We start from the raw sequence: 23723 nt of genomic DNA, 5'->3' as shown, positions 1-23723 counted from the left end.
TATGGCCATATCTTTTGAAATGCCCTTGGCTGTGGTTACCCTGAATGCAATGAAGGCCTTTGATAGGGTGAACTGGAGATACTTAGCATTCATTTTGAGATCAGCTGGTCTAGGAGAAAACCTTTGTGGAGCTATAGGTCTAATATATAGAGATCCCATCGCTAGAGTTTTAGTAAACGGTAATCTTACTGAGCCTTTGAAGATCACGAGGGGCACTAGGCAGGGTTGTCCTCTCTCCCCGTTGCTGTTTGACTTGTATATAGAGGCACTGGCTAGGAAAATAAGAGGCAATTCAGTTATTGTTCCTTTTAAGTGTAATGGTTGGGTGAAAAAGGTGTCTCTGTATGCTGACGACCTCTTAATCTATACGGCTGACCTGGTATCTGCCCTGCCTATGCTTTTGTCCTTAGTTGAAGCCTTTGGTAAAGTTTTGGGATTTCGGGTAAATACAGAGAAAAAAGAGGCTATGGCTTGGAATCATTTGTCGGTGGGACAGATACAACTGAAGAGAGAAATTAGATATTTGGGGATTTCATTCACCCAGGATATTCATCTGCTTGCAATGACGAATCTAAAACCAGTGGTAGAGGAAGGGTGCAGATCTCTTAAGAGATGGATGTACCATCCCCTGACATTAGGGTAGGAAGGGTTAATTTGGGGAAAATTATGATTCTGCTAAAACAAAAATGTTTGTATAGCTCTATACCTTTACTAATGCATAAGCAGTATTTTTAAAGCTTCAACAGGCTATTACCTCTTTTATTTGGGCATCAAAAGGATCTAGGATTTCATGGAAACAATTGAGGAGAAAGAGGGAAAAAGGGGGCTTGGCACTCCTGGATTTAAACTATTACGCTTGGGCATTCAAATTGAACTCTGTAAAAATGTTGTTTTCCACTCCTAACGCCTTGGCTATTGGTGTAATGTTTAAAGCTATGTTAGGCACGGCCAAGAGAGCTGCTAAGAGATATCTTTTTAACTTTGGAGATCCAAAATTCTTTAAAAAAATATAATTGAAAATCCTGTGCAATCTTGCGGCAAGTTGGTACTATTTGAGGGTGGCGTCATGAGTCAGTTACTACAGCCCATATGATCCGATTTGGGACTCTCCAGGTACCCCGGAATGTTTAAAGGATGTTTTAGCATTGCCATTGAAGAAGGCAGGGATAGTGTCTTGTGGGGATTTATTTAGCGAAGGAGAGGTAATCTCTCTGGAAGATCTTGAGGTGAAGCTGGGGGGTACTTTTTCTATATCGAAGTATGCTCAAATAAAAGGCTGGCTACGGGAAGCACGAGTGTTATGGGAGGTGCCGGCTTTTTGGAAGAATCTTTGTTAACAGAGTCCCCCAGACTTAGGCGGGTTTCAAATTGGTATTGGGAGATATTAGAAGGTCTGGATCTGGAATTTACACTGCCCTCCTCCCTATGGGGGAAGGCTATGCCACAAGGAAAAGTTGTGCAGTGGTGGGAATCTTCTATGTCAACTCTGGTTAGGATAGCAAAGCCGGCATCTCTGCGGAGGAATCATTTGTTTACGATACATAGAGCATACCTATCCCCACGCAGGCTCACAAGAATAGGCAGCAACAAAGCAATTAAGTGTCCTAAATGTGATTTACAGCTTGTTTCTGATGTTCATATGTTTTATGAGTGTCCAGGGGTGGAGCTTTTCTGGAAGATCTATGTAAATATCTCTCTCATTTGTTGGGATGGGAGGTTTTGGTAACTCTCCCTTTGATTATTTTTGGCCAGACGCAAGGGGCAGCTGGAGAAAGTCACAACGCCAGTAAAGCACATAAGGACTTAATTTTTTATTCTATCTTGGTGGCTAGGAGGAAAATTTGTCGAAATTGGATGATGAATACGCCTCCCTCGCTCAAAGATTGGCTGCAAGCCCTTCTCTACTTTGCAAAAATGGATTTGGCAGTGGGCGGCTTATGCAAGAAGAAAGAGGAAATGTGGGCCCCCCTGCTTGGATGGCAAGGAAGATGAATATGCCCATATTCTAATAAGGAGAGTATAAAGTGAGGCTTGGTCTGTTAATGTCCAATGATTATTTTTCCTCCCCCCTCCCTCGTTAGACTGGGTGGCGTGGGTATACCATTTACAGCTCAATGTCTATATTAGAGGAAATGGTGGCTCCTCTGCATGATCAGCTTCTCTCCGGAAATGGTGCCAGGATTAACTATGGGGCTGATATAGGAGTTTTTGTGAGGTGTATGGGGACATAAAAAAAAAAAGAAGATCTGGAATGGCATTATTGGCAGTATTCTTTAGGACATTAGTTTCCTGTTCAGTACTTTCTTCTTTGGAGGAGATAATTGGCGTATTAGTAACTGTCAGGTCTGTAACACCTTCCGACAAGCAGGATATGTCTGTTTCTGCAGCAGTATTTGCATTGATTGTGGTCTGAGGCTTGCAAAGCATAGAGACCTGGGAGACATGGGTAACTGGTGTTCTCAAGGTAGACATGAAAAAGTCAGAATTTTGTTTAGTTTTGGATGACTTCATAGTATCAATTACAGGATCAACAAGAGTTTTCAGGTCTTTAGAAACTGGATTAACATCAGAAAATGTAGAAGTTCCACAAGCTAATTCTTTAGGGTGATCTTCAGACAAGACTGCGATTTCTTTATTGCAAGTGCTCTGTGGTTTATTCGTGGTATCAGAAATGGTTTCTTTGCAAAGCGTTTCTACTACAGGTAGTTGATCTTTAACTCTGTTAACACTGAAATGTTGTTCTTTGGAAAGAAATAGAACTGGAGTCTCTTCAGAAATCGCCTTTACATTGTTATCTAAATGATCAGCTCTTGCCTTTGAATTGATGATGGTTTCTTGCAATAAAACACTAAGTACAGTACTTATCATCAAATCTTCGAATACAAGATTTAAGTTAATGTCTTTAATTTTGGTGGGAGACATTACTTTCTTCAATACTTCTGTTTCAGAGTGCTGTTTTTCAGGAGTCTTTAATTTCAGAGACACAGCAGGTGGCATTGGTGTGGCTGGTTTTACATCAAGATCAGATACCAGTAGATCAAAGATCTGTTCTTCACTAACCGTTGAGCTGGAACCAGGATACACAGTGGCTGGGTACAGCAAGCCAGAATCAGTGGTTGAAGCTGCAACTGTGTCCAGTTCTAGGAGAAGGCTATCATTTCTTATGACATGCTGTTTAGTTTCCGATTGCTGGCTCTCTTCCTTGTCTGAAATCTCCATGTTTTGCTTTGACACAGAAGAGAGTTTCAGACTTTCTGAGAAGTCCATTACATTCTTAGTAACTGCGGGTATTTCTTCACGGTCAGAAAAATCCATTAATTCACTTGAAACAGGAACTGTCGCTTCATTATCTGAAATTTCTATGATATCATTTGAAAGGGCAAGAGTATCCCCACAAGCTAAAAATTCTTGTGGGTGCGTCATTTGAACAGCACTATCTGCAGGTTTGTTTACCGCAGGGCAGGAACCACTGTCATCACTAGATTCAGATTCTTCAACACTGGTGAACAACTTGCCATTAATCTCCAGTAAAGTCATATCTTGGTTTCTTAAGGTGCAGCTATTGGAGTCGGCATCAGAACTGTCTTCTTCCTTTGGCTTTATTTGTTCTGATAAGAGTGGCTGAGACTCTTCCTTGTGAAGACTCTGATTCATCCTTTGAATCAAGAGGTGTCAAATCTCTCATAGATGTCAGAGATTCAGTCAACTGCACAGGGATATTCTCTGGAAAACTACAAGCTGAGAGAGAGTCTGAAGAAGAGGCTCATATATTTATAACTGGAGCAGTCTTTTGACATTCATTAAAAGCAGGGAAAATCTGCTCTATAGTAGTCTTTGGAGAGGCACATGAAGTAGCATACTGTTCTTTAAGCCAAAGCATTGTGATCATTTTTTTTCAGGTTTTCAAATTGCCTTGCAGTAGTTTACATCAGCTGCTTTGTTACTTCTTCTAATTTGTAGATAGATAGAATGTCTGGTTCTGGCAACAGTGAACTATGCATTGATGAAAAGAGCCCACGTGCAAGATTTCGAGTGTATGTTACAACATATTCATCATAGAAGTCTGATATCTGCCATTTAATCTGCCCAAACGGCTCTTTTAGTATGTGTAGGTCCATATTGTTATCAAACCCACTCACAATAGAAAAAGGTTTAGCAGCGCTTTTAGGAATTGAGACTGGTGTATTATCATCCAGTTTGGGAAGAGCACAATCCTTTTGAGTGGAACTAAGGAATCCTAAAGTCTTTACTGAGCGCTTTGATACAGAATCTATCCTGCTGACTTGAAAGCTTAGAGGGACTGGTAGGTCTTTACAAGAGTCAGCACAGCACTTAGTAATTCAGACTGATGTACTGCCATCCAATTTGGGAAGAGCACAAGCCATTTGAGTTGAACTAAGGAATCCCACAGTCTTTACTGATCCCTTAGATACAGAGTCTAGTTTGCTGATTTGAAAGCTCTGAATGACTGGTAGGTCTTTATAAGAGTCAGCACTGCACTTTGAATTCTGAGAAACTGACCTACATGGGCTGAAGCACGCATCAGAAAACAAGGGAATCCCTAGTATGGCTTCTTGGACAGTGTCAGGCTTCTTTGTTATGGCAGAGTCCTGGAAGTGAACTTGGGATGCACTAGCATGAGGCAAGGAATTAACCGTCTTTTCTTGAGTGTGAGTGTGAGTGTGAGTGTCTTGTGCAGAGGTAGCAAAAGCACTTTCACGGTTAGGAACATTCTCCTCTGTTTGAGGTAATAGAATCTCCAAAAACTTATTATTCCTTTCCAATTCTTCTACAGACAGGGATTGGGGGCCATAATCACAGATATGATAATAGTTGAACATTGATGGATCAGCAAGCCATGCAATGTAGTACTGAATTTGCAATCTTTGATTTTCTTTAACAAGTCTATCCTTTAGACCAAGACCTTTTTTAGAGGTCTTCAGAGAATGTATAGGTTTAGAAAGGGGTGTCTTAACATGATAGGAAAACATTTTAGGTCTGTGTGTGCCTTTACTGCCTGGAGAGCTTGAAATTTGTGGGTCGTGCATTCTGTCACGGATTCGGGCGGGTCTGATCAGGACTCTGGTTGGGACGACCCTTGAGGTCACAGAATATCCCAAAGAATTAGTGTACTGGGGCAGAAGAGCAGCTAAAGGCATACACGGAAAGGACAGCTATGGACAGTCACAGGAAACAGGAAAGTAAAAGCAGAGCAACCCTTGTGTGAACAAACAGGAAACAGATTACTAATGGACAAACATGCTGGGGTTGTACACAGAGTAGGGCGCAGAACCTCCCACAGTGACAGGGAATGTCAATGCCTCTTTGCAGTTTGCTCTTACAGATAGTCACCCTGCCATCCCCATAGAAAGGAGGCAGCAGAAGTGATTATGTCTCTGGACCCTAGAGCACAAACAAGTATAGTACTTACATACACAAGACACGCTCTTGTGAGTCCAGCTGGAAACACAGTGGCAATTCCTGGAAAAACAGCAATAGCACACTGTCACTGATAGGCACGAAAGACAACATATAAAACTAGACAAGGATGGGGGCTGGAATTGCCTCCTGGAAACCAGGAGCCAACCCCAGAACAAAGGAGGACACTTATACACTGGTGAAGACTGATAGAACACTTCGCAGACACAAATACCGAGAGGAAACAGAAACAGAAGGAACAAACTAAGAGGTGGAGGCTGGAACTGGGACCAGGCTCAGGCTGAAGCAAAGGCAGAACTAGGACTGGAAAACAGGACGCAAACTTATGGCTGGAACAAACAGAGACAGGACTGGGAAACAGAGAGAAGGCTCTGGCTTGAACAGGCAAGGACAGGGCTGGAATACACGGAGTAGGAATACACAGTAAACAGGACTGGGAAACATGGAGCAGGTTCAGGCTGAAACAAGGCAGGAGCAGGACAGAGAAACAGGGAGCGGGCTCTGGAAGAAACAAACAGGTACAAGGCTAAGAGATAAGGAGCAGACTCTGGCTGGAACAATCAGGAGTAGGGCAAAGAAACAGGAAACAGGTTCAAGCTGGAACAGAACAGGAACAAGACTGGAACACCATCCGATAAAGGGTCTGTAACACAAAGGAATCAAACTCCAATGAACGACGGGGATCTTGAGGAAATGGCTGCTTATAAGCAGTTCCAAGCTGCAGAAAACCCCAGGTGGAATCACATGACTGGGCTGCGCAGGTTAGGTCGCAGGTGGGTGTAGTTTCAGACACTTGCAAGTCCTGGAGGAGAGGATCCGGTGAAAAGGAGCAACTGGATTTCTCCAATAAAAAACAATGTAAAACAGAATCCAAGCTTTCCTGACTACCAGGCTGTGCATTATGGGATTTGCAGTCCCAGGAAGCAAATGTAATACTAGAAAAGCATACCATGGCGAAAAGAGAAACAAACGGGTGTCAGCAAGAGACTCTAGATAACTGTTCAAGGTGACTCCCAGGCTTCCGACAGTCCACTTGCAGCACCCCCTAGAAATGGGACAAAAGAGTCGTAACAGGGTGAATATGTTATGATGCAGCAGATGCAGTGAAGATAAACGAGCAATATAGCAGCAGCCTAGAGATTCTCCCACCTCACGTCAGCTGTGTTAGCCTCAGAATATTCTAAGGGAGCAGTGCCAAACAGACTGCAGTGAGATCACGTTCAGGAGTCTGTTTCAAGGACTCAATGAGAATTATAAATGTGAACAGCAGAGGTTGAGCTGCATGTAGTGACTGCAGTACAAATTGTAGAGAAAGTCCAATACAGGCTGCACTCCACACACAAAAAACAGGCAACTTAGAGAGTTCAATTCCTTGGCATTGGAAAAACGTTTTGATGAAATGTAATGAGTGTTGAGCGCTCTGAGGTAAGGGTTCAATCTCTCACAGTCTCTGACTTGCTGGAAACATCAGTTGCATGTGGTGTGTAGCGTAGGATGTCTGGGGTGATCCTTGTCGCCAATTTGTGAAGATGACTCAGATATGTCCACTTGAAATGATTTATTGTACTTTCACTACAGCAACGCAGGACTGCAACCTAGTGGTTCAACTCTTTGTCGTTCTGACTTTCTCGGCATGTCGCCATAGTCAGTGGAATCATTGAATGGAATGATATGCAAAGAGAAGGATGTATGCTACAATATTACACCCCATACAATGGTGTTAATGTGACATCACCCTTAGTCAAGGATGATTTTCCTTTTGACCTGCAACTCAGTTGTCACAACCTTTCTCCTGGTTCATTGACCATAGCACTGCAGTCATAAGGAGTATGCCCACAATGAGTCACTTCATCTATATGTAGACTTGTAACTTGAAAGGGGATTGATTGTAAGCTCAGATTGTTGTTCATAGTTCTATGGTCTTGAATCAATTGTCCAGATGAGTGCAGAGAATTCCTACTGAATTTCCACACAGGATGCTTCTGGTAAATCCTGTAGATCAAGACATACTGATTGCTCCATTACATAGATGGCAATCCATCAGTCATCTTTCTGAGGATTGATCAGCCTAGAAATATTAAGTGCGGGAAGAAGGATGGGTGTCCAGATGCAAGTGCTACTTCCTAAACTAGAAAGACTGAATCAGATCACAATTGTATAGTAATTGTATATAATTTTCATTCTGGTACACGCTTTATAAATGCTCCCAGTTACATGAATTGAAATTCATTTGTCAGCAAAAAACTTGGTAAAAGTTCTGTAAAAGGTTTTGTTAGCTATGCAAAAAGGTTTGAGCAGGGGACTCTTTGGCAGGTAATCAGTAGAGGCCCCATAGGTCTGCAATAGTTTTTCTGTATTAGGTTCCCATTACTATTCGAGCAGCCATGTTTTGTTGATGTTGTATTTGCACTACCAGATACCTTTGGAGACCCAGGAATAGGACATTGGAGTAATCACCCTGCTAGGAAATGATGGAAAAATAAACTATTTGGATGTTTGAAGCAAGTGGTGAACTCATCTTCAGATCTTCTGATGGTAACAGTTAAAGTATGTGTTGGGAAGATAATAGCTTCATTAATCAGTATTCTTAAGTTTATACTAAAGTTAATTGTTCCAGACCTTTTCCCAAAACACAGTGAGTGGTGCTACTAATTCATTACTACATTGTGTTGCCTCTGCGAAGTGAGCCCATAGCTGGGGAGGGGAGGCGTAGAGAGAGTGAGGGTCCCATGCAGCAGTGCAGCTTCAAATCAGCAGGTGACCACTTGGAGGGGCTTTGAAAAAGATGTCTACCGCTGGAAGGAGCGATTCAGTTGATCCTTCTTTCTCTCCACAGGAATCTGGAAACCAGCAGGTTCTTTTCATGAAGCTGGATTTAGGAAGTCTAGCCTCTGTCCGTTCCTTTGCAGAAACATTTCTCAAATCTGAGCCACGATTGAACATCCTCATTAACAATGCAGGTGAGTGGCAAACATGTGCCCCAGAGCCACCTCAGAAAATCTGTGACTGGTGTGTTTATAGGAGTTTTACAGCTGTCAACTTAGGGTGACGTGTAGAAATAGCCCTACCTCTAGCAAAAAGTACACAAAAAAGTGATGGATGAATGCTTGAAATAATCTCAGCCAGTGGTAATTACTTCGGAGTGAATCCCAATCCATCGTTTTTTGCACATCATGTCACCTCAGTTTGGACCCAAGTTATATGCAAATCAGCCTTGACCCTGCCCCAATCGGAATGGTTCAGCCCGAACTGCCAAGCCAGGTCCTCCCTGAATGAGAACACAAGCACCCCAGGACCAGTTTCGCCCTAGTTATAGGCTGCTCAGCCGAGTTTTGCTTGGTGCTCATGACTGTGTGCACGGAACTCATGTCTGGCCATACCTGTCCCACTCCGGGCAACACTAAAGCACACAAAAAAGCAATGTCTAGATTGATTGAATTAATCTCAGCCACTAGTAATTACTTGGGCCGCATCCCAATCCATTATTTTTTTGCACACCATTTCACCTCAGTTTGTACCCAGCTATATGTAAATCAGTCTTGATCCTGCTTCTGTTGGGACAGTCTAGCCCAAACTGCCAAGCCAGGTGCTCTCTGAATCAGAACACAAGTAACGCAGGACTGATTTCACCCTAGTTATGGGCTCATAGCCGGGTACAGCTTGGTCCCAGTGACACAGTGCACATGGGACCAGTGTCTTGGCACACATGTCCTACTTAGAACGACACTATGAGTCACAAAAAAGTGATGGATGGAACGCTTCAATTAATCTCAGTCGGTGGTAATTACTCGGGCCGCATCCCAATCCATCATTATTTTGCACACCATGACACCTAAGTTTGGTTTGGCAGTCCTGGCTGGACTGATCAACGGAGGCAGGGTCCATACTGATATGCATATAGCTGGATCCAAACTGAGGGGAAATGGTGTGCAAAAGAATGATGAATTAGGATGCGGCCCAAGTAATTATCAGCGGCTGAGATTAATTCAGGCATTCCATCCCTCACTGTATGTATTCTTTAATATGTAGTCTTAAGTGGGACTGGTGTGCCTAGCTGTGTTTCCCGTGCACGGTGTCACTGCAACCAAGCTGTGCCTGAAGGATAAGCCCATAACAAGGGTGAAACTGGTCCTGGGTTTCTTGTGTTTCGGTTCTGGGAAGACCTGGCTTGGCATTTTGAGCAGGACTGTTCCGAATGGAGCAGGGTCAAGACTGATTTGCGTAAAACTGGGTCCAATCTGAGGTGCCATGGTATGCAAAAGAATGATGGATTTGGATGCGGCCTGTGTAATTACTAGTGGATGAATTTAATTCAGGCATTCCATCCATCACTTTTTGTCTACTTTAAAACATTTGTCCAATCATAGGTCTGTTTCGATCAATACTGTTTAATGGTGTAGTCACAACTGCACCTAGTCCTTGCGCTGTGCTGCATTGCAATTATTATGGGAGTAGTTATAGCTGCTTTACCTCAAATGTTATCCTTTTGTTGGTCTGTGATCTTTAATGTTCATGTGTCGAGTAGGCGCACCATTAATCTTAGCTTTGTACTTGCATTGGTCTGTGGTGCTACATTAGCATTCCTTTTTTTCATCCACAGTTGCATTTAGTACTCTGTTTTCTTGTTCCAGGCATCATTGCAGATGGCGTCACGGAGGACAGCTTCAACATGATGTTTGGCGTGAATCACCTGGGCCACTTCCTGCTGACCCACCTGTTGCTGGGGCACTTAAAACGCAGCACCCCCAGTCGCATTTTGATCCTTGCCTCCGACAGCTACCGCAATGGCAAAATAGACTTTGGGGCAGTTAGAGGCCCCACAAAAGGCTTGAAACAAAACATGCAGGCATACTCCAACAGCAAGCTGGCCAACATCCTCTTTACCAGGGAGCTGGCCACCAGGCTCCAGGGCACGGATGTCACTTGCTACGCTGTGCACCCAGGTAGGGTTGTGGGATGTTCTGGAAAAGAGGACATTCATCAGGGCTCTACTGTTTGCAATCTAGAGCATGGGTCAACATAGACCTATCAATTTCTAAAATATAATGCCACCCTTCCTAAGTTGGAAAATGTGATGGATAGGGATTGTCAAGGGATACAACTGGCATGGCTGTGTGTATCGGTTAAAATTTACCAGAAGTTCTTTGAAGGTGATGGAGATAGGTGGAGGGAAGTGTCATGTTAGACTGTGTGTACAGTAAGAAGGGTTAGGGCCTCAGATATAATGAGGCATAGACTGGGCCACAAAGTGGATGGGTAGGGGAAGAAAGGAAAAATCAAAATGTGTTGTCCAGGGATCGGAAAATTGAGAGGTATACATTCTGATTGCTAGTGAAATGAAAATGTTGAAATGTGGCCTAGGTTCAAATCCTGACTGTGAAAATCAGAAACATGAGAATTGAACAGCGTTGGGCAGGTGTGGTTAGTAAAGGCAGTCCTCATACTACTTCTTACTGACATTAAGTGGCATTAAGAAGGAATTGTCCACATAAATCTAGGTAGTGGTAGGATGTAAAAAAAAGTGGGTTATTTGGAGTGAATGTGAGCCCACTACAAGGAATAAGACCACAGACTTGTGAGGGTAAAGCACTTTTTCATTAATTTAAACCTGGGCTCATCCCCCAGTAGCTATGGCACAGAGCAGACAGGTTTATTTTAGGAAAATGTGTAAAGTAGGTAACACCAAGAAAATGGCTCAAACGTCAACACAGAACAGTAAAAATCTCACAACTAATTAAAAAAGTAGAGAAATTTAATTAGCAAAAATAAATAAAAATGAAAAACATCTGGGGGGGTAGGAGTGATGTGGGGAGAAGCAAAATGGCTTTATTGCTGCACAACTTCTAAACCCAACAGCAACATCTCCCAGTTATATGTTCCATTATTGTACTGCATGAGCAAGAAATATGCACCGGGGAGGCAGCGTCACGGGCGGATCTTAACAGGCTAAATAAATGATGAACAGCTTTGGCAGGGAGCTCAAATCATTGGCTTCCTATTTGAGAAAGCCAGCGTGGTCTTGATGCTGCGTCTGTGGCCTGAAAGAAGAGCAGCAGATTCAGGAGGCACTGTAAAGCCAGAAAGTGGATAAGAAACGTCCCTCCCCTGCATGGAGTTCGAGCAATACAAGCGAAATGGAGGCTACAGTTGCTGGGATGCAGTTGTGGCACAGCAGAAGCAACCACCCGACATGTCCCATAGAAATTAGACTAAGGCTGTGTGTCTGAGGTGGTGGTTGTAGTGATGAGCAAAATGGACCACAAAAAGCCCCAGGGCGACTGAAGAGACTAGAAGAAGGAGCTTGAATTGTCAAGAAAGTGGCAGAGGTTAGATTTGCTCTCCAACCCAGGCCCCTCTATGCCCCAAAAATGGGAAAAAGGATTGCCACACCACAGATTGAGTACTACTAAGAAGAAAAACAGCTTATAAACTGAGGAAGAGTAAGAAGGTGACACATAACAGGTCTGAGGCAAGGCAATTTGGTACAAGGAAATCCAAAGCCATAGACAATGAGCCTATTAGAGGGGAGGAGACGAGAAAACAGTAAGGCCACAAGAGCAGAACTGAGCAAAGACTCATCGGTGGGGCTTGCACAACTACTTATTGGAGAAAAAGAGCAGAGCGGCTCAGAGCAGACTGGCACCTGGGTGCTGAGGAGACATTGTTCCGGCACCTCCTGTTGTCTGCTGTCTGACTGCTGACCTGTCCCAACTTGTTTGGGAAACAGCGCCCATAGCTTTGCAGGACAGACCTGACAGTTGCTGAAGATGGGCTGTAACAGAAGCATGAATTGGCAATAAAACAAGATAGATCAATACGTATTTTTGTGCAATACATTCTCAAGCACCCTCCTCAGTGTCAATGAACCACAACTTGGACCTCACAAAAGGGTTTGGGAGTGGTGTGAAGAATTAAAACCTTTGTGACAGGACATCATGTTAGCAATACAAGAGGTCAAACATACACTGAAAATCAAAATAGACTCTGCCACTGTTAAGACAGGGAAATAAGTAAGGGGGTCAGGCACAACAGACAAGTTTTGACAAGTGTGAGGTAAAACTAGGCACAGCGTGAAGTAATTGACCAACTTCGGAAGGACAACGCATTGGCACATGCACGGCTATAAGAATATGAGGGAAGATACTGGAGGAACAACATGAGTCACGGGGGTGCTGGAGAGAGCTGAAGAACCTAGTGTCTTGAATTGTTACTTGAGGACTTCATCCTGCACACCCTCAAACTGAATGGCCTCTCAAAAATGATCTCGATAGAGCAGGCTCATAGAGCTATGATTTCAGCCCCACTTTAAACAATTATTGACCCCAGCTTCAGTCATCGAGATAATGTATTGCAGGCAGTCAGGTAGCAAAGTCACTTGCAGTAGAATAACTCGGATATCTGTATTTTCCCATTTGTTACCATAAAGATCCAGAGATTGAGGAGCAGCTTTTACGAGGTCAAGAGAGTGCTGGTGGAAAAAGACATAAAATGCATTATGATGTCCCACGCAAGGTGGTGGGCCATCTTGGAGGGCAAGATTTGGAAATTTGATACCTTAAGAAGCCTGAGAATGGATAGAGGTAGGGAGTCAGCTAGGAACTGCAAGACTGAACAAAGGAAGCATTTTTCCTAGAAGAACTGGAGATGTTCACACGGTACTTCAAAGATCCAGAGAGGTACCGACTGGTACTGTCCTCTGCACCACCAGGGCGGCTTCAGCAAGATCAGCTCAGACTCCGCAGAAGACATGACCAATTACTGACGGACTGAGAGGCCTCGAGAGCTGGGGCTCTCATCCTTGACCCAGAGTTGAGAGATCCTGGAAGATGAGTGGCTGATGTGAGGACATGAAAATGGAAGAAGAAAGGAACAAAATGGAGATCCAGCTCTGGTGACTGGCCTGTTGACACTACGAGAGCCTGAAGAAACGGAACAATAAAAGCGATTTGAGAATTCTGTAAAGTGCAAACTGTGAAATAGGTATGGGGGAGGCGGCGAGGGTTTTTTGAAAACAGTTCAGTAAGAGACTCATAAGTTAGTATGTCAAACAGTTATCAGCAGGTACTGGTTAGAAATGCAGATAGCCAGAAGCCTCCTGTTTAGTCGAGGGGGAGGGTGGTGTTGGTAGGGAGGCATTACTTGAAAACGTGTGTTCGTAGCATGTGTTGGCTGCAGATACACATGCTGTGCACACTCCTGCCATCTAGTGTTGGGCCTGGAATCTGCAAGTTGTTTTTCTCAAGGAAGTCTTTTATGGTTGATGTTGTGCGAAGTGTCTCCTTCTTGAAGCATTGCACATGTTCAACAATTCTTTTGATTGAGGTGCCAAGCGCGGACGGACTGTGTCTGATCTCTGTAGTTTCAGTGCCCATATGGCATACGGACGACGAATGGATCCAGCAAATCGAAGATCGATGACTAAGAACAACCTAAGGTTCCTGCTAATGTTGGAACTGTGGAAAATTTCGAGTGAAGTAATAAACTTCCACATCGTCGCGTTCCACACCCGTCGAGAGTGTTCGTCTCGGGGTAATGGAGACTGAAAAAAGACCGATTTTTCAGAAGTTACCTTCGGTGCGGGGTGAACTAGCATAATTAGACACCCACGATGTCTGTAACCTGTGTCTTTCACCAGTGCACCAGGAGTAGGACTGCGCTGTGTGTAAACTGTTTAAAAACAAGATGACGCTGAGAAGCAGATGTGATTGGAGACTAGCACATAACATGGAGATGACAACAGAAGCTGAGTTCTCCCAAGTAGAATAGCACAGTGTGGCTGATCTGGACACCGAGGTAACGAGCAGAGAGGGACATGTCATCACCAGCCTGCACTACATCGCCTCTGATGATTCTAGCGAAGGGGAAGAGTTTGATGTGCATTTCGAAGCTGTCACGCAACAGACTTCAAAACCAGGATCGTGTCCCAGGATGAAGACCACCCCAAGGGCCATTATGTACAATTGACCCACCATATGCCAAATCGATCATACATAAAACTCCCCCTCTACGCAGCCCTCAAGCTCTGGTCTGCACCAGGAACATGCTTCGGACCCGAGAGAGTACAGAATATTCTAGATCCTGATCGGGCAACATTGTCTACAGGGAGAGATTAAGCCTACACCAGGTTGACATCAGTACTGAAGCAGCCAACAGCAGCAATCTACCCATCGACCAAACGCCCACACCAGGGTTCAGCTCCGGACAAAGCGTTGGATTCAGAAAACGCCCAGTGTCGAGCCATTCAGGCTCACAAAGAGCATCGATCCCAAGAAAGCCAAAACAGCACAGTCACTCTTTGATGCAGAAGAAGACTTCGGTGCCCCAAAAAAGTAAAAATGCTGCCTTCTGCATCAGCTCCACTGCCAGAGAAACAGATGAAAACACATCACCAGGCTATAATGGAAGGGGAAGAAGCCAATGTGTTTGACGGCCTTCTTGGACTCATAGAAAAGAAACATCATATGGAGGCATCCAAAAAGCAAGCACAAGATTTAGATAGGCCAGAGCCGCTACTGCCTTTGAACATAGGGCCACAAGCCGAATCACATTGTCAACCGGCATCACCATACACAAGATCACCCTCACCTGTACAGAAAGTGGAGGGCGGAGATAGCCCAGAACATGAGGCTGATTACTGTGATTCACAGGGAGGCACTGCACATAGCCTTGATCCACGGGACAACTAATGTTTTCCTCCCAGACACTGACATTGAATCACCTGGCCCCACTAAGGCATCTCCACCGGATGATACCTCTTCGTATCACAGTGTGATTCAAAGGGCAGTCGAATATGCACATCACTGAGGATGAAACAGACTTCCTAATAGAAACACTTTTTAGGACAGAGAAAACAGTCCAATACCTACCAATGATAGGATCCATATGTAAAGTCTCAAACCCGCAGGCATCCTCCTGCGCCTCATCCCTGGTGGCTAGTGGGCTCACTTGACCCGAGTGCCGCTTCCGCCGTCCCGTAAGTTTGTTTTTCAGCTTTTTTCCGCTTTTCTGCGCCTCGCCGCCGGCGCTTTTTGCCCCATTGTGCCCCCCTGATTGCTGTCTCCCCGATCGTATTTAATCCCAGTATTGTGTCCATATTGTGTTTTTTCCTGCATTTGTGACTGTTTTTGCCCGATTTCTGTGCCTTTCGCCCCTTGTGCGCTCCTCGACCCCAGCCGCTGCTTCCCTGCGGCCCGCCCCCCTCGCGCCCCCATTTGCCGCTCCCTCCCGCCTCCCAGCTGCTCCTCCCTCCCCCCTCCCTTCTTAATGGCTGGCGCTGCGCGTCGCCAGTGAGCGAGTTCGGACCTGGTTCAGGTCCTGAACTCGCCCCTCACGACCGCAGCACCAACCTGCTGCCTTCTGCCTCTGCCCCACGACCACGCTGCCGTCTGCGTGTTCGAGGCCCTCCTCCACCCGCAGGCATCCTCCTGCGCCTCATCCCTGGTGGCTAGTGGGCTCACTTGACCCGAGTGCCGCTTCCGCCGTCCCGTAAGTTTGTTTTTCAGCTTTTTCCGCTTTTCTGCGCCTCGCCGCCGGCGCTTTTTGCCCCATTGTGCCCCCCTGATTGCTGTCTCCCCGATCGTATTTAATCCCAGTATTGTGTCCATATTGTGTTTTTTCCTGCATTTGTGACTGTTTTTGCCCGATTTCTGTGCCTTTCGCCCCTTGTGCGCTCCTCGACCCCAGCCGCTGCTTCCCTGCGGCCCCGCCCCCCTCGCATCCCCATTTGCCGCTCCCTCCCGCCTCCCAGCTGCTCCTCCCTCCCCCCCTCCCTTCTTAATGGCTGGCGCTGCGCGTCCGGGCAGCGGACGCGCGCAGCGGGCGCGCCGCTGGCGCGCCGGAGGCGCGCCAGAGGCAAGCCCATCTGCGCCCGTCCGCGCCTGTACCGCGCCCAGCGCCACCCCCCCCTGGTCCTCGCGCCTCCCGCGCCCACTTTCTCGGCCGAAGAGCTCCGCGCCCTCAACCCCCGGGCCCTCCACTGAATGCTTCCGGGCATCCCCGAAGCTCCTCAAGACCTGGCTCTTCGACCGCTCAACAGCCTCTCCACCCCCCCCCCCCCCACCTCAGCGCCTCGAAACCCTAACGGGTACATAGCGCGCTTTATAAATACTATGATTGATTGATTGATTGAAAATACATTTTTAAGGCCCCAGTAAAATCTAGAGTGCTTACACCCAGAAATGGAAAAAAATAAAACTACAGGCCCTCACCTTCGGATCCATCTGAGGACACCATGCTGCAGACTCTTTAGTAGTGACTACAGCACGAAAAAGAGCTTCATCACAGAGGTCAAGGGAAGCATCACCACCTGACAAGGAGAGTGAATGTACTGACGCAGAAGAGAATAGAGTGGCCACAGGACGTGCCAGTCACTGGAGGGTAGTAAACTCTATGGGTCTTCTTTCCCAGTATAATAGAGCAACATAGGATGATATGGAACCATTATTACAACATCTCCCAGACCAATAGAAATTGAAAGGGTAAGAGCTGGTTGCGGAAGGGATACAAATCTTTAATACTACAATTAGGTGTGCACTGGATAGCGCAGACACAGCTGCAAGAGTTATCAGTTCCTCAATAATGCTACAGCGTCATGCATGGCAAATCACATTCAACCAATGGGTATTATACAATGTGAGACATGGCTATTGTCTCATACTCAAAACACAACTGCTAAATATCCCACCAAAGAAACAAACTCCCAATCCTTACATACATCTGTTGAAGGAAGAGATGCAATCATTATTACAAAAAGGGGCCATAGAATGCATCCAATTCAAACATCAAGGAAAAGGAGTATACTCCCTGTACTTCCCAATGCCAAAATAAAGATGCAATACTGTGCTCCATACTGGACTTAAACCTACTGAATCACTACATCCTATCAGAACACTTCAGATGGTGACATTACAGGATGTACTACTACTACAGGAAGGTGACTTCATGACAGTACTAGATCTGAATGGCGCATACTTCCATATACCAATCCATCTGGCTCATCGCTGGTACCTACAGTATGTGGTAAGTGGGCACCACTATCAGTTCAAAGTACTACAATTCGATGTGACCACTGCCCCACTAGTGTTCACAAAATGCTTAGCTGTAGTATCTGCAAGTCTAGAAAGGGAAAACATACATGTATTTCCATATTTGGAAGATTTGCTGATCAATAGTTTCAGCAAACAAGAATGTCTACAAGACACTCAAAACACAATTAACCGACTACAGAAATTGAGATTCTCAATAATAAGGCCAAGTTCCATCTACAACTGCTCCAGTAACAGCCTCACCTTCGAGCCATACTCAATTCCATCACAGCTAAAGCTTACCCCAATCCACAGAGAGCCCTCAACTGGCTCTTTTTCAGCTACATTGTCGCCGCTATCAATCATAATCGTGATGTGTCTCCTAGGGATGAGGGCATCTTGCATATCAGTAGTATCACATGCAAGACTACACATGAGATCCCTCCAAGAGTGCTTAGCATCACAATGGTCACAAGCGGGAGAAAATGGATGATCTAGTGTTGGTTTCACTCAGGGTATATCAGGCCCACAGTAGTGGAACACACAAAATACACAGAAGGAGAGAGACTTACAAGACTCAATCCTGCAGTTGACCATAACAACAGATGTGTCACTCATGGGTTGGGGTGCTAGCATAGATGACATCACAGTACAAGGTGTACAGGGTCACTGGTCTGCAAAACAACAGTCACTCCAAAACAATATGTTGGAGCTAATAACCATACAGTTAGCTCTCTGTGCATTCCTACCCAACATAACAGATAAGAATGTCCTTCTATGCACAGCATGACTGCAATGTATTGCATTCAGAAACAAGGAGGAACCCATCCATTACAGCTATCTCAACTAGCACAAATCTTGAGGGAATGGGCCATTAAACACAGCATCCACTTAATGGCACATTACATACAAAGGGTGGACAACTATCTTGCGGACCTACTGAGCAGAACTCAACAAGTCCACGAGTGGTAAATTCACATTAAAATCCTACAAACATACTTCTAACAGTGGGGAACCCTGACAATAGATCTATTTGCCACCACTGAAAACACAAATTGCCTACACTTTGCATCCCCACCCACAATCCAAGGGCAATGCACTATGGATGAGCTGAACAGCGATATTTGTGTACATTGTTCCACCTCTCCAACTCGTTTCTTACGAGATCAGGAAACTCAGACAGACTTTACTGATGATGATACTCATAGCTCCAACATGGGCATGTCAACCATGCTAACAACATTGTTGGAACTCTCCTGTGTGCATCACAAGAACCTTCCTAACTTTCCGATCTATTAGCTCACAGCGAGTGCAGAGTCAGGCACCCCAATGTAGCACAACTCAATCTTGCGATCTGGCTCCTGAGTTCTTAGAATTCGGGTACCTACAATTACCTCATGAATGTATGGACATTCTAAAAGAAGCCAGAAGACCAACCTCAAGGGACCGTTATGCAGCAAAATTGAAGCACTTTGTAAACAACATAAACCCTTCCACACCATGTGAACAGCAACTAGTATGTTACTTGTTACATCTTCAGAAAGCACATTTGGCATACACTTCTAAAGACTGCATTTAGCTGCAGTTGCTGCATATCTACAAAACAGGAAATGTCAATCTCTTTTTCGTATACCTGTCATTAAGGTTTTCATGGAAGGACTTAAACAAGCCATTCCACCGCTTACACCTCCTGTACCATCGTAGAATTTAAACTGTGTACTAACACATTTAGGGGGTCATTCTGACTCCCGCCGGGCGCGGTCACCGCGCACCCGGCGGGAGCCGCCAAAATACCGTACCGCGGTCGGAAGACCGCAGTGGGTATTTTGAGGTTTCCCCTGGGCTGGCGGGCGGCCTTCAAAAGGCCGCCCGCCAGCCCAGGGGAAAACGTCCTTCCCACGATGAAGCCGGCTCGTAATCGAGCCGGCGGAGTAGGAAGGTGCGACGGGTGCTACTGCACCCGTCGCATATTTCACTGTCTGCTAAGCAGACAGTGAAATACAAGCGGGGCCCTCTTACAGGGGCCCCTGCAGTGCCCATGCCATTGGCATGGGCACTGCAGGGGCCCCCAGGGGCCCCGCGACACCCCCTACCGCCATCCTGTTCCTGCCGGGCGAACCGCCAGGAACAGGATGGCGGTAGGGGGTGTCAGAATCCCCTCGGCGGCGCAGCAAGCTGCGCCGCCTTGGAGGATTCCAACGGACAGTGGTAAACCGGCGGGAGACTGCCGGTTTACCCTTTCTGACCGCGGCTGAACCGCCGCGGTCAGAATGCCCTCGGGAGCACCGCCTGCCTGTTGGCGGTGCTCCCGTGGTCGGTGGCCCTGGCGGCCACCGGCCGCCAGGGTCAGAATGACCCCCTTAATGTCCACACCGTTTGAACCAATGCATAAATGCCAGAATTTAACGTGGAAAGTCACATTCCTTGTTGCCATTACATCACTTAGTAGAGTTAGTGAAATACTTGCACTCACAATTGAGGAGCCATATGTTCAAGGCATGTGTGGCTGTAGATGCACATGCTTCACATACTCCTACGATCTGGTGTTGGTCAGACTGTAGGCAAGTTGTTTTTCTTCAAGAAAGTCTTTCGAGTCATGAGGGAGAGTGACTCCTCCTTCTTGGTGATACTGCGCATGGGCATCAACTCAATTGTTAGATTCTTTTTCTCCACCATTGGACTTAGATGTGTGTGTTAGCACTCAGAGTCAATACTTTTGTCGGTTCTTTCTTTTGGTCCTATCCTATTTTCATCAGTATTGTTATCGATTTCGTTTTCTTCTCTTTGCATGGAGCCACAACCGAATATCGAGTCGACACAGGATCGGCGTCGAGGGCATTGCCCCTCAGGGCCTTCTGTCTTCATCTCCGGATCAGTCTTCCACATCATGACCTCCTGGCAGTGGAAAGAATGCCACACAAAATACCTCAGAACAGACTCCCACCAGGTTTGTACCCTGTGTCTCTATCCTGAGCATAGGGAGGCCGACTGTGAAGCCTGTTGAGCTTTTCACTTCAAGAAGACACTTTGGGACCCTCAGACGCGTTGCCTTTAAATGCAATGTAGATCGACCGACAACACTCCATCTTCTTCGAGCAACAGAATGTTGTAGAGCTGTGATACACAAAGGACGTCCTGGGGGCCGCTTGCTGCTCTCTTGACCTTTACATGCGGCCTGCTGGTGAACAGCAGCAGGGGCTGTTGTTTACTTGCTGAGCACTAATATTCAGGAAAAAAATGTTAAGTAAATGGACAAGTATTTATTTGCAGTTTAACTGAAGTTATGAAGTAACTAAGGGGGTGTCCTGTACCACTTAACTTTAGGAACGCCTTTATTTTTAAAAACATCTTTAAACAAATGTGCATAAATAGGCTTATGTTTCTTCAAAATTCAAAAAAAGTGTTTAACATGCAAAAGCGTTTTACCATTCCACTGCATTGGGAGATATGTTTTTTAAGTGCTAGTTTTCATAATTAAATTTAGAAATATTAATGCTTTCCCACCCCACCCTGATACGCCAGTAGTGAACTAAGAGGAAAATCAATTGTCATGTGCGCCCTTTGGGTGGCCAAGGTTGCTAATATATGTTGACAGCATTATAATCAAACCACAGCAGAAGGTTTTGTACAATTGACATTCTGAGCGTATATTTTTTGAGGCCCTCTTATATGCCATGATAAGAAAAAGGAGGCAAAGTACGGAAAAACTGCCTAGGATCACACAGTTTGGTCAAGGGAAAGCAGGGATTGATCTCAGGTTTTCCTGTTTCATAGTCTGCATTTCAGCCACTAGATGTACTTTCTGCGCTTCCCCTACGACCCCCTTGCACATCCAACTGGCATCAGTGTGGCCCTCCGTCACACCACAGACCATACATAGGGGCCCCTGGGAAAATGTTTGTGAGTACCCATGTTGTAGAGGAACTCCATCCATAGGCTTCGGTTGCCAAAGAAGAGGCCCTTTCAATTGAGTCAAGCTCAGAATCAGATTCTAAGTTCAAGATCTCCAGTAACTCCATACAGACTGGCTCAGTGAGTACGTTAACCCCTGCCCCCTCTCATCCCCCCCACCCAAGCCCCTCTTCCCTGGTCGAGTCAAAACCACTAAAAGATTTCTGCCTGCACAATAAGAGACCCTCCGACCACCACTGCCTTTTGGCCATGGTGGGCACCGAGAATCCAGTTTGGACGCCCTGCCCTCTGGCTTGGTTTTGGTGCCGACCACCTTCTCGGCTTCCATCCCCTCTGTCAGCACGTTTTTCGAGGCCAACGCCTTCAGCAACAAAACAGAAGCTCAGCTCCAAAACCAAATCATTTAAATTGGTACCAAAAAAGACTGCCAGTTTAGCTGTGCAACCCATTCTCCACAAAATGCAGATCCAGATCCAACCAAAGACTGGAAGGATATTGGCAATACTACCAACTCCTCAGCCACCACCTTCCAAAAGGCATCTCTCTTTTCAGGAGGACTTGGATATTCTCCTTCCAGCCAAAAAGAAGTCTTCAGATAGGGCCACCAGTCCTTTGCTGCTAACTCCAACTTTTCCACAACTGCCTGCACCACTTGCACAACCTCCACCACCAATACCAGAAATGCCTCATTCACTGCATTCTGACTTGGACCATTGGACATCTTCCCTCAAGGCTCCTGTGCATATGACACTGAATCCCCTGACCCTGCAGTTGACTGCTTTCAGGTAACCTAGGACACTGACCCCTGGGACACGTATGATGTAGATCCACCAGGGGACACAGACCCGTACCCAGCACGCCTTTCACCCCCTGATGACTCAACAACATATCAGGAGCTTATAGCGACGGCGGTTACTTTTCATAGGGTACAGTTACACAAGAACCTCTAGAAGAGGATTTCTTGTTTAAAACACTCAATTACCCACAGAGGCACACAATACTTGCCAGTGCTGAAAGGCATTCTCTGCCATACGGAGGATATCTTTAAAGGCCTGATTTAGAACTTTGCGGATGGATTACTCCTTCTCCAATGTAACGAATATCCCGTCAGCTGTAATACGGTCATCATAGGATATATTGGGATCGTAAAACAGTCATCCATCACATTTATGACTGAATATTCCCCTCTGCCAAGTTCTAAATCAGGACACCTGTCAGGCCCAAGGCATCACCCCTAGGGTCGATAGGAAGTACAAGGCCTCACTCTATAACCCAGTATACATAAGGGGACAAGTACCATATGACTCCCTTTTGGTAACAAGTGACAGAAAGCGGGCTAACTCACGAAAGTAAAAGGATTGATGCCACAGGCAAATTAGTTGCTGCACAGTAGGCTAAGCAGTGGTGCATTGCAAGTACCATGGGGCTGTTAGTGCTTTACGACCATGCTCACTAGGATGTAATGGAGGAACTCTTCCAGCATCTCCCAGATGAGCACAGGAAAAAGGAGTCAGGAATTAGTGGCAAAGGGGAAACTAACGTCCAACACTTTGATTAGATATGTCAAAAGTCAGTGTTCTCCCATTACCTCCTTCTATAGTGGCTCCTATAGAGGAAACAAGGAAACAACTCAAGGGGAAGGTGCAAGAGTACTTCCCCACCCCACATGGTGCCACTATCACTAGTAGGCATTGACTCACTCCCCCCCCCCCACCCCCACTGAACACACTGCACCTGTCAGGGGATGTCTAAAACATATTTTCCCCACCTGGCAACAAACCAATGGTTGTTGGACATTATCCAACTTGGTTACTGTGTGGAGCTTATTATCACACCTACCAGCATTCCACCTCACACTCATCAGCTCTTCTTGGAACATCAGACATTATTCAACAGGAAGTCCAAACACTCATTCTCAAAGGAGCAATAGAACTTGTACCTCTCCAACACTAAGGTTGGTGAGTATACTCTCTAATCTTCCTCATACCCAACAAAGACAGTACTGTAAGGCCAATCCTGTATGTATGGCCCCTCAACAACTACATTCTCTCAGAACACTTCCACATGGTCACAGTATAAAATGTTTTTTTTTGCACTACTTCAACAGGGCTTCTTTATGTCTTCTCTAGATCTCAAAGATGCATACTTTCACATACTAATCCACCCAGCCCATCGCAAATTTATCAGGTTTTCAGTGGATGGAAACCACTATCAATTCAAAGTTGTCCCATTCAGGATCACCACTGCAACGAGAGTTTTTACCCAGTGTTTAGCAGCATTAGCTGCCCACCTCTGATGACAACAAATAAATGTCTTTCTCTATCGGGACGACTGGCTTGTCATAGTAAT

At 45.6% G+C, this 23723-nt stretch overlaps 1 protein-coding gene across 1 annotated transcript in view; it reads left to right on the top strand.

Moving 5' to 3' along the window:
• LOC138285813 (dehydrogenase/reductase SDR family member 13-like) overlaps window positions 1–23723 on the top strand; it is a 233119-nt gene that overhangs the window by 162250 nt on the left and 47146 nt on the right. Inside the window, exons 3-4 of the mRNA XM_069226211.1 lie at window positions 8276–8399; window positions 10071–10382. Of these exons, the coding sequence (XP_069082312.1) occupies window positions 8276–8399; window positions 10071–10382 (436 nt within the window). The remainder of the gene's footprint in view (window positions 1–8275; window positions 8400–10070; window positions 10383–23723) is intronic.

The sequence above is a fragment of the Pleurodeles waltl genome, chromosome 3_1, assembly GCF_031143425.1.
Source record: "Pleurodeles waltl isolate 20211129_DDA chromosome 3_1, aPleWal1.hap1.20221129, whole genome shotgun sequence".
Classification (NCBI taxonomy): Eukaryota; Metazoa; Chordata; class Amphibia; order Caudata; family Salamandridae; genus Pleurodeles; species Pleurodeles waltl.
Note: the sequence above shows the minus strand (reverse complement) of the source record. Positions and strands in the feature narration are given on the sequence as shown.